The 14,128-nt window shown below is 38.1% G+C and overlaps 2 protein-coding genes across 4 annotated transcripts in view; both read right to left on the reverse strand.

Annotated features, from left to right (window-relative positions):
• lats1 (large tumor suppressor kinase 1) overlaps nt 1-14,128 on the reverse strand; it is a 777,671-nt gene that overhangs the window by 454,249 nt on the left and 309,294 nt on the right. The window lies entirely within an intron of this gene.
• rngtt (RNA guanylyltransferase and 5'-phosphatase) overlaps nt 1-14,128 on the reverse strand; it is a 176,688-nt gene that overhangs the window by 5,122 nt on the left and 157,438 nt on the right. For all 3 annotated transcript variants that reach the window (XR_015517531.1, XR_015517530.1, NM_212867.2), the window contains 1 exon segment: nt 9,000-9,066. Coding sequence is in view for 1 of the 3 variants with exons in the window: in NM_212867.2 (NP_998032.1) it covers nt 9,000-9,066 (67 nt within the window). In the remaining 2 variants the exon portion in view is untranslated.

The raw sequence follows: 14,128 nt of genomic DNA on the forward strand, positions 1-14,128 counted from the left end.
GGATTTATTCGGCATAACGTGATTGGTGGTTGGCTCCTGTACTAGTAGGCGGGATTTATTAACCATAGGGTGATTGATGATTGGCTCCTGTACTAGGAGGCGGGATTTATTCATCATATGGTGATTGTTGATTGGCTCCTGTACTAGAAGGCGTTATTTATTTACCATAAAGTGATTGATAATTGGCTCCTGTACCTAGAAGGCAGGCTTTATTTGCCATATAGCGATCGATGATTGGCTTCTGTACTCAAAGGCGGGATTTATTCACCATAAAGTGATTGATGATTGGCTCCTGTACTAGAAGGCGGGATTTATTCGCCATATAGCAATCGATGATTGGCTCCTGTACTAGTAGGCGGAGCTTTATTCCCCATATTGACGGTTACACTTTTCCCCATTCAAACTATACGAGTGACATGTCTTGTGTAATCTAGAGTCTCTGATATTACAAGGCATTTCTAGACCTTACAGGATATTTCTGACGATGTAACTCGTAAAATGCAAAGCAACACGTTTGATGCGATAGATCATCAACCCAGTCAGCCAAACTCATAACATATTCTCCATTATATATCAGATCAAAAATATATATTTATTTTTAATAAGTAGGACAAATTAAGAGAGGAAATAATGAAAATACTGTATGAAAAAAAAGTGTTAACAAAAGACATTGTTTTTGGAAGAAACTCCATAAACCGGTCATCAAGTTTCCTTCACTCACTACATCAAGAATAGGCTCTTAAGGAGGCAACAACCCATTACTTGCAACTTAAAACTTATAAAGGGGAACCATAAGAGGAATTGCATGTGAATTCTGTCACATATACAAATGCATGCCTCAATAATATTTGGCCAGGACACCGGAGTTACACCCCTACTCTTTACTAGAAGTGTCATGAGATGATTATAGACCACAGAGAGTCAGGACCTCGGTTTAACGTCTCATCCAAAAGACGACGCTCAGTATAGTGTCCCCTTCACTATACTGGGGCATCAGGACTCACATAGACCGCAGGTTGTGCGCCCCCTGCTGGCCATATTAACACCACTTCCAACAGCAACCTAGTTTTCCCATGTGGTCTCCCATCCAGGTACTGACCAGGCTCAGCCCTGCTTAGCTTCAGTGGGAAACCGGTGTGCTGCAGGGTGATATGGCTGTGGCTAAAACTGACTATAATCATAATTAATATTTGCCCAGCTCTAAAAAAAGCACTTTATACCATTGAATAAAACAATATCAAGCATTTTCAGTTTCAGCATCCGTCCAAGTGCATCCAGAATTTTCATTTCGGTGAATCCCTAACCGAAATGTGTTTAAAGCTTGCATGCGAACCACTTTTAGCAGGCTGTAAAGTAACTGCATAATGTGTAATTACAGCCACAACGCAGATGCCTCAATACATGACAGTTTCACAAAGGCCTTAAGAAAACAGGAGCGTGCTTGGCCCAAGGAAGCGAGAGAAAGAAATATCTTGAAAGATAAAAGAAGAGACTAGATCTTGGCTAAACGATGGCAGGTTGGTGTGTGTGTGGGGGAGGAAGTGAGCTGGCAGTAAAGCCGCCCCCTTCTGGGCCTGTTGGCATGATGGGATGAGTAAATACCCTCGCCATCCAACAGCTCAGGGCATCTGCGAGCACGGAGGGGAAGATGAACATTTCAGGACAACAATATTCCTCGGATTAATTAACCTTCGGTGGTACGGGCGGCTATTCGCAGCCATGCAGTGTATCAACATGTGTATGGCCTACTGCTGAACAGATCTGATATAATAGAGGCGGCAGGCCAAAAGATTGCGCACGCACACGCTTTTCACACCCCACACACTCTCCATCCGCACGAGCGTGGCAGAGATCCAGGGATGTTGTTGGGCTTTCGTCTGGCGCGGTACATCACGCTCCTGTTAGTTTTGGATAGGAGCGTCATGACACCCCGGTCACCCTTTTCAGATCCTGGCAGCCATTTGCAAACACCACACGGCGCCGACAGCAGCCAAATCCACTCCATTACAGCCAGAGCTCGCCAAACACCTTCTTAGTGTGTAATAATAACGCGGGAGCCGACAATTAAAAAGTAAATCAATTTAATGGAAGTAACAGTCGGGGGCAGAACAGAGCCTCCGAACACACTGGCAGATTATCACTGCATTGTAAAAGTGCGAAAAAAACACGAGGAATGGACAAAAGTGAGTTCCCCGCTATGACTGATGCCTATTTATCAAAATCTCCCAATGAGATGCGATTCAATCGAATCCACGCTGTTTTTCAGCCTTCATAAAGCACATAAACACAGCTAGTTTCTCAATTAAATCCATGTTAGCCATTTAGCAACCAAGCTAGAGTCGCATGATTGTGTCATCAGATTCTGCGCTCCTATTGGTTCTTGGATTGAAGCTAGAGTTTTCCGAGGTTTATGATGTCACAAAGTGGCCCAAATCCTATGGAAATTCCGATGGTTTGTTGTAGGGGCAAAACAACATGAATCTTACCATTCTTGCCAAATCTGTGCATGTAAAGCTTTTATGATCAATATTCTCGCCTCAAATTGATTCTATTGTGAAATATTTGATAATCTGACTCCCAAAAATGTACACAAACATGTATTTTATTGACCAAACATCATAATAAAGGTCATATTTGATCTATATATTGGTTGTTGACATCACAATATTAGTGGAGAGATTCAAGCTGCTGGATTTACAACATGTTATTTCATCAACTTCTCCTAAAATACACTTTCAAGAGTTCCCACTAAGATATGCTTGGCATTTATAGCAGGTTTGGCATGCTGTCCCGGGAGAGAACCCTGAGCTCTGAGATATTTGAGCCCAGGGCTCCCACCCGGTCAATAAGCATATCCGGGGATCCGAGATCAGGTAGGCCTCAATCGCTCCCCCTTTAGACGGGGAAAAAAAGGAGGAGATGGGGTGGAAGGGGGGATCTTCGTAAATCTTCTATTCTGCATCATATCATGTCATATTTTCCTTTCATTAATTTTCTTGTCGGCTTAGTCCCTTTATTAATTCGGGGTCGCCACAGCGGAATGAACCGTCAACTTATCCAGCAAGTTTTTACGCAGCGGATGCCCTTCCAGCCGCAACCCATCTCTGGGAATCATCCTCACACACATTCACACACACTCATACACTACGGACAATTTAGCCTACCCAATTCACCTGTACCGCATGTGTTTGGACTGTTGGGGAAAGCGGAGCACCCGGAGGAAACCCACGCGAAGGCAGGGACATGCAAACTCCACAGAGAAATGCCAACTGAGCCGAGGTTCGAACCAGCGACCTTCTTGCTGTGAGGCGACAGCACTACCTACTGCGCCACTGCCTCGCCCTATCATATTTCCGATGAACTGATATAAATATTAACTATAATATATTGTTTTTCAAATACAGTAATGAGACATTAGTTTGCAAAAAAATGGATGAAGTGCTGCATGATAAGGTATGGTTGAGGGTAAAAATGAAGACTTGAGTGTGATTATTGACTCTGTCTGGATGATCTCCTGCATTCTGACTCATTCAGATGTCGCACTGAGATGCACTGATTTTCAAAGCTCCACATCAGACTGGACTGCACTCATGAACAAAAGTCTCTATGTGTCAGCTATTTTCTAGAGTTTCTGGGGCACATTTTAGATAAAAAGAGATCTTTTGTGCACTTTTTTTTCTTGCGTGATTATGTGGCCAGTTTAGTGGCGAGGCCAGAAATCCCCAAGAGGCTGGACCCTCATGAAACAGAGGGTCCGCTATTCTGTGTCCCCTTCAAACTTCAATATTGAGTCACATTCAAATACAATGGATATTTCTGTGGCATCTACAGTTGAAGCCAGAACAATTAGTCTGTTGTGGAATTTGCTTAAATAAAACGAACAAAACTTTTCTTAAAACGCACAAAAATAAACAAAAACAGCATCTTCTAATAAACTAAATCATACATGTAATAAGGCGTTTTGTTCAACGTTATTTAAATGGCAAATCCCTTTGTACCACTTTGTGGACTCATGGTTGTGAACTGAATTTAGAAATAGTTTCAACACAAATCTTTGCGCTCAACAATGGAAATTAAATATGTGGGCTAATGGATGTTTCCTCACTCCACCAAAGTAAAGGAGTAAAAGTAAAGAGAAAGTAAAGAGGCTGAATGGAGGAGGCTCGTTCTTTATCCTCGCGCTGCATATGTTCTGTTTAACTGTTTTCTCGCTAGTAAAGCGTTCAGTTTTTACACTTACAAACTCCACCATGTAAATAGCAAATGCACAATGGAGCGACGCAACTGACTCTTAAAGGGAACGAGAGACGAGACTCTGATTGGTTTAATGCAGGTTATGCTCAAAACACACCCAGAACTCATTAAGAGAATAAGCACAGCCCTGTTAGACCATGCGCCGAGCAGATTTTACTGTCCTTAAAATAGCAAAAGTGAATTCAGACACAGCCTTAATGCTTTTGTACCGCTTTAGACTTTGCGACTAGATTGTTAAAAGAGAGGCCTCTTTCAGTTTGTTCATCCACTTGCTTTCCAAGACATTGTTTGCACTTCAAAAACTTACATGTGCACATCTTATTGGGGGATGGGCTTAACAGAGGACATCTTCTCTGATTGGCTAGTGAGTTTCGGAAGACGACGCTTCCCTTTTGTTTTGTTTTTATTAATTTTTGTGCATGCGTTACATGAGAGACTGAGTTTGTTCACCAAACAAGTGGATCTAATCCAACAGATTTGCATTGTAAGTAAAAGTCACAAAGTGATCGTGTTTTTATTTCATGTGTTAAGTTTTTAATATACTCTCAAAATCACTCCACATAAATTTGCAGATTATTATTCACATTTTTCCCAAATCCAAATCCATACTGTGACATTTTAATTCATTTAAAAATATTTCTCAAGCGTTGCTTTGATTGAGGATTGATTATTAACACATTTTAGACACCGCAGTTTTAATAACTCATCTCTAATATCTGATTTATTTTCTCTTTGTCATGATGACAGCACATAATATTAGACTAGATATTCTTCAAGACACTATTATTCAGCTTAAAGTGACATGTAAAGGCTTCACTAGGGTAATTAGGGTAAAGTTAGGGTAATTAGGCGAGTCATTGTATAACAGTGGTTTGTTCTGGAGACTATCAGAAATTAATATTGCTAAATGGGGCTAATAATATTGACCCTAAAATGGTTTTAAAACAATTTAAACCTGCTTTTATTCTAGCCCAAAATAAAACAAATAAGACTTTCTCCAGAAGAACAAATATTAGAGGAAATACTGTAAAAATTTCCTGAATCTGTTCAACAGCATTTGGGAAATATTTGAATTTCTATTAATTATTAATTAATTTTGGCTTCATCTGTATGTACAATATCTGCATGTATTACACAAAACAAAACACACACAACTAGCAGCACAATGTGGTTTAGCTGTGTTAGTGCTGAGGTTATAGACTGTTCCCAGCATGCACGGCAGCATGAATAAATCATGTAAAACTACCACTTCACTGTACAGTGCTACTGTTAAATGCATTATTTACCACGGCTCTTCAATTACTGCCTTTCTGTCCTTAAATACTGATCGCTGAATGACTGTCAGGATATACAGCGGGTAAATAAGCATTGAACACATTGTCATGCTTTTTCCTGGCAATAATATTTCTAAAAAAGCTGTTGACATGGAACTGAAGCAGATTTTGGTGAAAACCCAAAGAATACAAGCATTAAAACGAAACAAAACAAATGTGTATTAAAGTCTTCTTGAATGCTGGCCGCTTAAAGACGCCTCTCATGTGGAGAATGAAGTCTCATGCATTGCTCAGGTGTGAGTTTCTCACAGACTTCAACAGAGTGTCCAAATCTTGATGCTTCTGTGGGTCTCGTCTATCAAATCGGAGCTTTATTCTGTATTCTCTATTGGATTCGGCTCAGGTGATTGGCTGGGCCATTCTAAAGCTTGATTGTCTTTCTCTGAAGGCATTTGAGAGTCTCTAAGAGAAATGGTGACTTGTCCCACTGTAAGTTGGACCTTAAAGAGACAGTTCATCATTTATTCACACTCAAACACATTTCTATCTCCTGTTAAACACAAAATGAGATATTCTGAAGAATGTTTAGAAAAAAAGTAGTCATTGGCATTAAAATTGAACAAACTATCCAACATTCTTCAGCATATTTTGCTTTGTGAAAAGGGAAACTCAAACTGGTTTTGAACAGGAGTAAATGATAACAGAATTTTCATTTCTGCACGTACTGTCCCTTTAAGGACGCCGCATGATAACTTACTTCATTCTATTCATCAAACCTCTTTTACCGACATCTCACAATAATAAATATCTCATCAATGAAAACAGTATATAAGACCGGAAAAGATGACCTCCCCACTGAGAAGTTGATTTAATGTCTTGAACATGTTACAGCGAGAGAAGTAATTGAGTGTTTGTCGTCTTCATCAAGTTGTTTAGATAGTAAATAAAAGCCTAAATTAAATCTGTGATGAGAGCGTCTCTTCACTAGACTGAATAAATGACAATTTTTCATTCTGAAGTGAGCTAAGAATAGACGTATGCGTCTGAGTGCAAGCAATCCTACAATATATTCACAACTCGCTCAATTTGAAGATCATTTACTGAGCTCGCTGTAATGCATTGTAGGATACAGACACACACACGCAAGCACACACACACACACACACACATGTTTGTTATTGTGACAAGTGGGTACATTGCATGGGTTTACATTTACTTTATACTTTATTCCCCCTTCCCCTAAACCCGACTATCACAGGAGACAGGTTTAATATACGGCTTTAATATTCAACTTCCCAAAGTATACTAAAGCTTACTGCCACAAAACGGAACTCCTGTATTTGAGCACTAAAAACGAAGTATATGTGTGATTTTTGCTGCTTGTTCAAACTACTTGTTTAAAATGACCTGAAACAACACAACTCTTGAGTTTATTTTTTTGGACAACTTAATTTTTTGGCCTCCTTGGATTAACTATAAGTAAATAAATTACTTCAACTTCTTACAATTAAAAGAATGACATTTTTCCAACTTATTTATTGCTGAAAACAATAACAAATTAAGTGGAAAGTAATTAATTGTAACACCGGGGCGAGGCAGTGGCACAGTAAGTAAGTTGCTCACAGCAAGAAGGTCGCTGGGTCGATCCTCGGCTCAGTTGGCGTTTCTGTGTGGAGTTTGCATGTTCTCCCTGCGTTCGCATGAGTTTCCTCCGGGTGCTCCGGTTTCCCCCACAGTCCAAACACATGCGGTACTGGTGAATTGGGTAGGCTAAATTGTCTGTAGTGTGTGAATGTGTGTGTGAATGTGTGTTTGGATGTTTCCCAGAGACGGGTTGCGGCTGGAAGGGCATCCGCTGCATTAAAACGTGCTGGATAAGTTGGCGGTTCATTCCGTTGTGGTGACCCCAGATTAATAAAGAAAATGAATGAATGAATGAATTGTAACACCCTGAAGTAATCAGTTAAAGTTTTCACTTTTTACCGTGTAGATATGTCTAGTTTCGACTCAAATATAAAACACAAAATCTTAGATATTCTTAGCAAAGCAAAAATGTCAAAATTAAGTCTATTTGCAAAAATATTACTTGCTTCAAGTTTAAATATCAAAAAAATTCTTAAATCAAGAAGTATTTTCTAGACAAGCTTGTTTTAAGAAATAATAAGTCGAAACGAAGAGAGTTTTTCCTTAAAACAAGCACATAAATCTGGCAACAGGGTATTTTACTTACTATTGGCAGATTATTTTGCTTATTTTGCTGAAAAACTCACTAAAGCACCGTTTACACTAGTGCGCTTTAGTTTAAAAACGGTGTTTTAGATCAAAAACGATCCGCGTCCACACTAGCGTTTCACCTAGCGTTTCTGAACATATCTCCGTCCACACTACGCCACCAAAAACGTATATCACGTGACCATTGGTGCACTCTGGGCATGCACGCTCTAGTATAAACAGGAAGCATGTGTCTCGCTCGACATTTGGTTATTGTTAGTCAACAAACGCCAGTTGAACAATGAACGCGATGGCAAAGAAAGCAAGAGAGGTGTTTTTGTGGACAGACGACGAGGTCGAGTTACTAAACGTAACAAATGAATAACTGCACAACGGCGCCTGAAACAGACAACAGTGCAAACAGCGCTCCCATTTCTGTGCCCGTGTTGTTGTTTACAGTGAAGGCTGGTCTGCTGTCTTCCGGTAGCGGTAAAGCCATGTGTTATAGTCATGTGATAGGGGCTTGACGAATAAGAGATAAGCAATGACACAAAAGCCCCAATCAGGTAGCGAATCTCAGCAGCCCCACCTCCGTTTTCAGATGTCAGATGTTTCCCTCATCCACACTGAGACGGAGCAGCAGCGCTTCAGAATGAAAAAGGCCTCTCCAGCGTTTCCAAAACGCTCCATTTTCGGTGCTTGAAAACTCCGGCGTAGTGTGGACAGATGGCAAAACCGTAGCAAAACTTATGCAATTTCAAACTAAAACACATTAGTGTAAATGGGGCCTTATTATTAGGCACATTGTTTCTCAAAACAAGACAGTATCTTTTGCTTGTCTAGAGAAAGCATCTTGATTTAAGAATTTGTAGATATCTGAACTAGAAACAAGACCGAAACTCTAAGTGAGAAAAGCTTTTTTCAGTGTATATTGTTTTATGTTCAATCAACTTAAAAGAGTAAAGTAATTCCTTCTTGTCGTCCTGACACAAATCGATTGAGCGGAACCCACTGCAATATGTTCTGCTGACTTAATCGATTTGTGTTGGGAAAACATGAATGAATCGTGTGGGACCCTGCACTGATGACGTCTACTGCGGGTAGGGCACTCGCTGTGATTCAGCACAGCGCTGTACTGTGACGCAACCTGTCGGACGCAATTAATTAAGCGAGCGCCTGATGATGACACCGCTATCTTTAGCAGCGTGTGTATTAGCGGAGGGAACGCTGACAGCAGGAGTCAACCAGTGTTTCTCTCACCTTCATTTGCGCAAAGGGCATGTCATAGTTCCCCACGTACAGGAGACCAACCGTCTGCGGGATCAGCCTGAGGAAGACACACAAATAAACAGGGGAGTCAGATTTTACACGTGCTGACGGGAAGCATTGTGATGTTCTTCCTCTTCCACACAGCACAACACAGGAGCAAGTATGATTATCCGAGCCTCATAATAAGTGCCTGTGAGACTTTTTTAAGGTCAGGATGAGCTTCATACATACAGTCAGGTTTTTCTAATTTCTAAAGGAGCTGTTGAAATGGAATTGAAAGAGCTGAACTACTGAAAATGTGTATAAAGGTTTTTATTAATGCTGGCAGTTTAAAGACGCCTCTCATGTGGAGAATGAAGCCTCATGCATTGCATTGTCTTCAACAGAGAGTCAAAATCTTAATGCTTCTGTGGGTCTCGTCTATCCAATCTGAGCTTTATTCTGTGTTCTCTATTGGATTCGGGTCAGGTGATTGGTTGGGCCATTCTACAGCTTGATTTTCTTTCTCTGAAAGCATCTAAGAGTCTCCTTGGCTGTGTTTTGGATCATTGTCTTGCTGAAATGTTTCCTCTTAATCCTCCTGCTGATGTAGATGTTGGACTGAAGCAGCTGATCTTCATCTACACTGAGGAAGGGCAGAAGCTTGCTGAAGAACTACTGAGAGATTTCAGCTGCTGTCTGGGCTTTCACTGCCCAACTACACCTCCCTTTCTTCATGTGTTCAATACTTTCTCCCTGCGTCATTTCATTTTATTATGCAGAACTTTATTTGTAGAATAATTAGATTTGTTTGTCTTTGTATATATGGATTTCAGTGGTTGTTGGGAAAATGTAAAGCCACCTTAAGTAAAATGTTTTCAGAGAAAAAAGGGTGACATGTTGAACACTTATTTTCCCCACAGTATTTTCAGATATTTAGACTAGAAACGAGACAAAAAAATCTAAGCAAGAAAAACATTTTTGCTTCCACTGTTCACACTTTATTTATTTTTAAAAATAATCTAATATCTAATATCTACGAGTTCTGCCTTAATGAACAGCTGCTTATTAATAGTCATTATGGTAGTAGTTGGGTTTAGGTATTGGATGGTAAGATCATGCATGTACTATATAACCACTAATTTACACTCAATACCTTCATAATAGACAGAAAAGAAGCCACTATTAGGTGCTCATGTGTGTCTTATGAATAAACCTGAGCTTACACATGAAAGCATCTGAATATAGAGTAATCCTGGCATCTCAATCTGCTAAATGAATAACTGCAGACTAGAAATGCATTCAGATTCAGTAATAAGTAATAATTCCCTGCTTTGTCCAGCGTTTCCTCCAGAGCAGAGGGTGTTTTGCTGCAACCCTCTGCTCTTCATCAGCGGAGGTCTATAATGGTCCCAGCTGTTCGCACATTGCACGCCCACTAAAACGTGTTAGCGTCCAAAATAGTAGTAAATCACCGGGGAGGAGACCGGATCCCGGGCCTGACACTGAGGGCTAAAGAGCACCCTGCCAGTCAGGCTGATGGCGCTGTATATTTGGAGCCTCTCGACAGCCCACTGTGCATTCTCGTCCCCTCTCTGACATGCAGATGCATTTTTTTATCCATTAATGACATGCGTGTTATTGTTTCTGCGACAAGAAAGGCATCTGTCACATAAAACATATGTCTGAGTAATTATCAGTTCAATCCATGGAGGCGAACCCTGACAAATTACAGACCACGCTGAAGCAGAGGTTCTCAACCTTTTGCAAAAAAAAAATATAATAATAATAATAATAATTTGTATTATTACTTATTAACATTATTATTATTATTACTTATTAACATATTCATATAATTATAATCATCTTTATTTGTATTACTTATTAACATTATTATTATTATAATTATCATTATTATTATTACTTATTATTATTATTATTAGTAGTAGTAGTAGTATTGTCATCATCATTATTATTATTATTATTATCATCATCATTATTATTACTTATTAGTATTATTATTATTATCATCATCATTATTATTACTTATTATTATTATTATTAGTAGTAGTATTATCATCATCATCATCATCATCATTATTATTATTATTGTTATCATCATCATCATTATTATTACTTATTATTATTATTATTAGTAGTAGTATTAATATTATCATCATCATTATTATTTTTATTATTACTTTTATTATTATTATTATCATCATCATTATTACTTTTATTATTATTATTATTATTATCATTATTACTACTTATTATTATTATTACTTTTATTATTATTATTATCATTATTATTTTTATTATTATTATTATCATTATTATTACTTATTATTATTAGTAGTAGTAGTAGTATCATCATCATCATCATCATCATTATTATTATTATTATCATCATCATCATTATTATTACTTATTATTAGTAGTAGTAGTAGTAGTATCATCATCATCATCATCATCATTATTATTATTATTATCATCATCATCATTATTATTACTTATTATTATTAGTAGTAGTATTAATATCATCATCATCATCATCATTATTATTTTAATTATTACTATTATCATTATTATTACTTTTATTATTATTATTATTATCATCATCATCATTATTACTTTTAATATTATTATTATTATTATTATTATTATTATTATCATTATTATTACTTATTATTATTACTATTATTATTACTTTTATTATTATTATTATTATCATCATTATTACTTTTATTATTATTATTATTATTATTATCATTATTATTACTTATTATTATTATTAGTAGTAGTAGTATTTTTATCATCATCATCATTATTATTTTTATTATTATTATTATTATCATTATTATTACTTATTATTATCATTATTATTACTTATTATTATTATTAGTAGTAAAAGTAGTAGTAGTATTTTTATCATCATCATTATTATTTTTATTATTATTATTATCATTATCAACATCATCATCATCATTATTATTATTATTATTATTATTATTATCATTATCAACATCATCATCATCATTATTATTATTATTATTATCATCATCATCATCATCATTATTATTATTATTATCATCATCATCATTATTATTATTATTATTATTAGCAGATGTGCTTCTGTCATTCTTACGCCTTCAATAATTGGTAGAGCAATGTGTGAACTGTTGAAACATGCATTTCTCCAGTTTGATTATTAATTAAGAGCATGGAGCTCAACCATCTGTTGACTGCTCGTAGATTCATGCAGACGTCAACCTGGACGTCTTTATACCCATGATGACAGTTTCACGAAAGATTTCCACAATTTTTGCCTTATTTCCATGAAACGCTGATGTAAACAGATTCGATGAAGTGAACGTCTGCATGCCAAGTGTAATCATGAAACTGCCGGATCAAACCCGTAGTGCTCGTTCAGACTGACACTGATTAAATGGTTCCCATGGCGTCCATCTGTATCAGTCGGCAGATCAGTCTCTGTACTCTCATTGGGCACCACTGTGGTGTGTCATTTCTAATTTACATAAGTGTTAAAGAAAAACAAGAGCTTCCACAATACAATAAGATAAAAACAAATTATATAAAACATGGGATAAATAGATATGTTGATAGGTATGTTGATTCAAACCTATTCACTGACAGTTCCTGAAAGTCTGTGTTATTTAGCGGTTGTTATCTGGGAATATCATACCTTTATCATACCTATGAATTTAGTGACTGACCAACCAGAATTGAGTATTCCAGTTTGCCGTTTAATAAATACACTCATTGGCCACTATATTAGGTACACCTGTCCAACTGCTCGTTAGCACAAATTTCTACTCAGCCAATCACATGGCAGCAGCTCACTGCATTTATGCATGTAGACATGGTCAAGACGATCTGCTGCAGTTCAAAGCGAGCATCAGAATGGGGAAGAAAGGGGATTCAAGTGACTTTGAACGTGGCATGGTTGTTGCTGCCTGGCTGCTCTGAGTATTTCAGAAACTGCTGATCGACTGGGATTTTCACGCACAACCATCTCTAGGGTTTACAGAGAATGCTCCGACAAAGAGGGAATATCCAGTGAGCGGCAGTTCTGTGGGCGCAAATGCCTTGTTGATGGTCAGAGGAGAATGGCCAGACTGGTTCCAGCTGACAGTAACTCAAATAAGCACTCGCTACAACCGAGCTCTGCAGAAGAGCATCTCTGAACACACAACACGGCCAACCTTGAGGCAGATAATAAACAATAGAAGATTGGAGAAACGTTGCCTGCTGATGAGTCTCCATTTCTGCTGACACATTCGGATGCTCGACTCACAATTTGGCCTCAAAACATGAAAGCATGGATCATCCTGCCTTGTATCAGCGGTTCAGGCTGCTGGTGGTGGTGTAATGGTGTGGGGGAGGTTTTCTTTGGGTCCATTAGTACCAATTGAGCATCAACGCCACAGCCTACCTGAGTATTGCTGCTGACCATGTCCATCCCTTTATGAGCACAGTGTCTCCATCTTCTGATGGCTACTTCCAGCAGGATAACGCAGCATGTCATAAAGCTCAATCATCTCAGACTGGTGAACATGACGATGAGTTCACTGTACTCAAATGGCCTCCACAGTCACCAGAGCTCAATCCAATAGAGCAGCTTTGGGATGTGGTGGAACAGGAGATTGGCATCATGGATGTGCAGCCGACAAATCTGCAGCAACTGTGTGATGCTATCATGACAATATGGAGCAAAATCTCTGAGGAATATTTCCAGTATCTTGTTGAATTATATGTTGTTTTTTACGGTTCAAAATGTATATAGTATTGCCCTCACCCCATATTTCACCTCTTTTTTGTTATACCTGTGTCATACTTATGTCATTATACAGATTTATGTCCTGATATGTTACAAACACACACACACACACACACACACACACACACACACACACACACACACACACACACACACACACACACACACACACACACACACACACACACACACACAGTATCACACATGGGAAACACAAAATATAGATGTGTGCACCGGATGTAAATCAAGCAAGCTAGAATATACAGAGGCTATAAAGTGTAAGAAATAACACACCGGCAGACTGCAGGGAACAATATAAATGTTTCCTTTCACATGAAAA

Source organism: Danio rerio, chromosome 20 (assembly GCF_052040795.2).
Source record: "Danio rerio strain M-AB ecotype USA chromosome 20, GRCz13ab, whole genome shotgun sequence".
Lineage (NCBI taxonomy): Eukaryota > Metazoa > Chordata > Actinopteri > Cypriniformes > Danionidae > Danio > Danio rerio.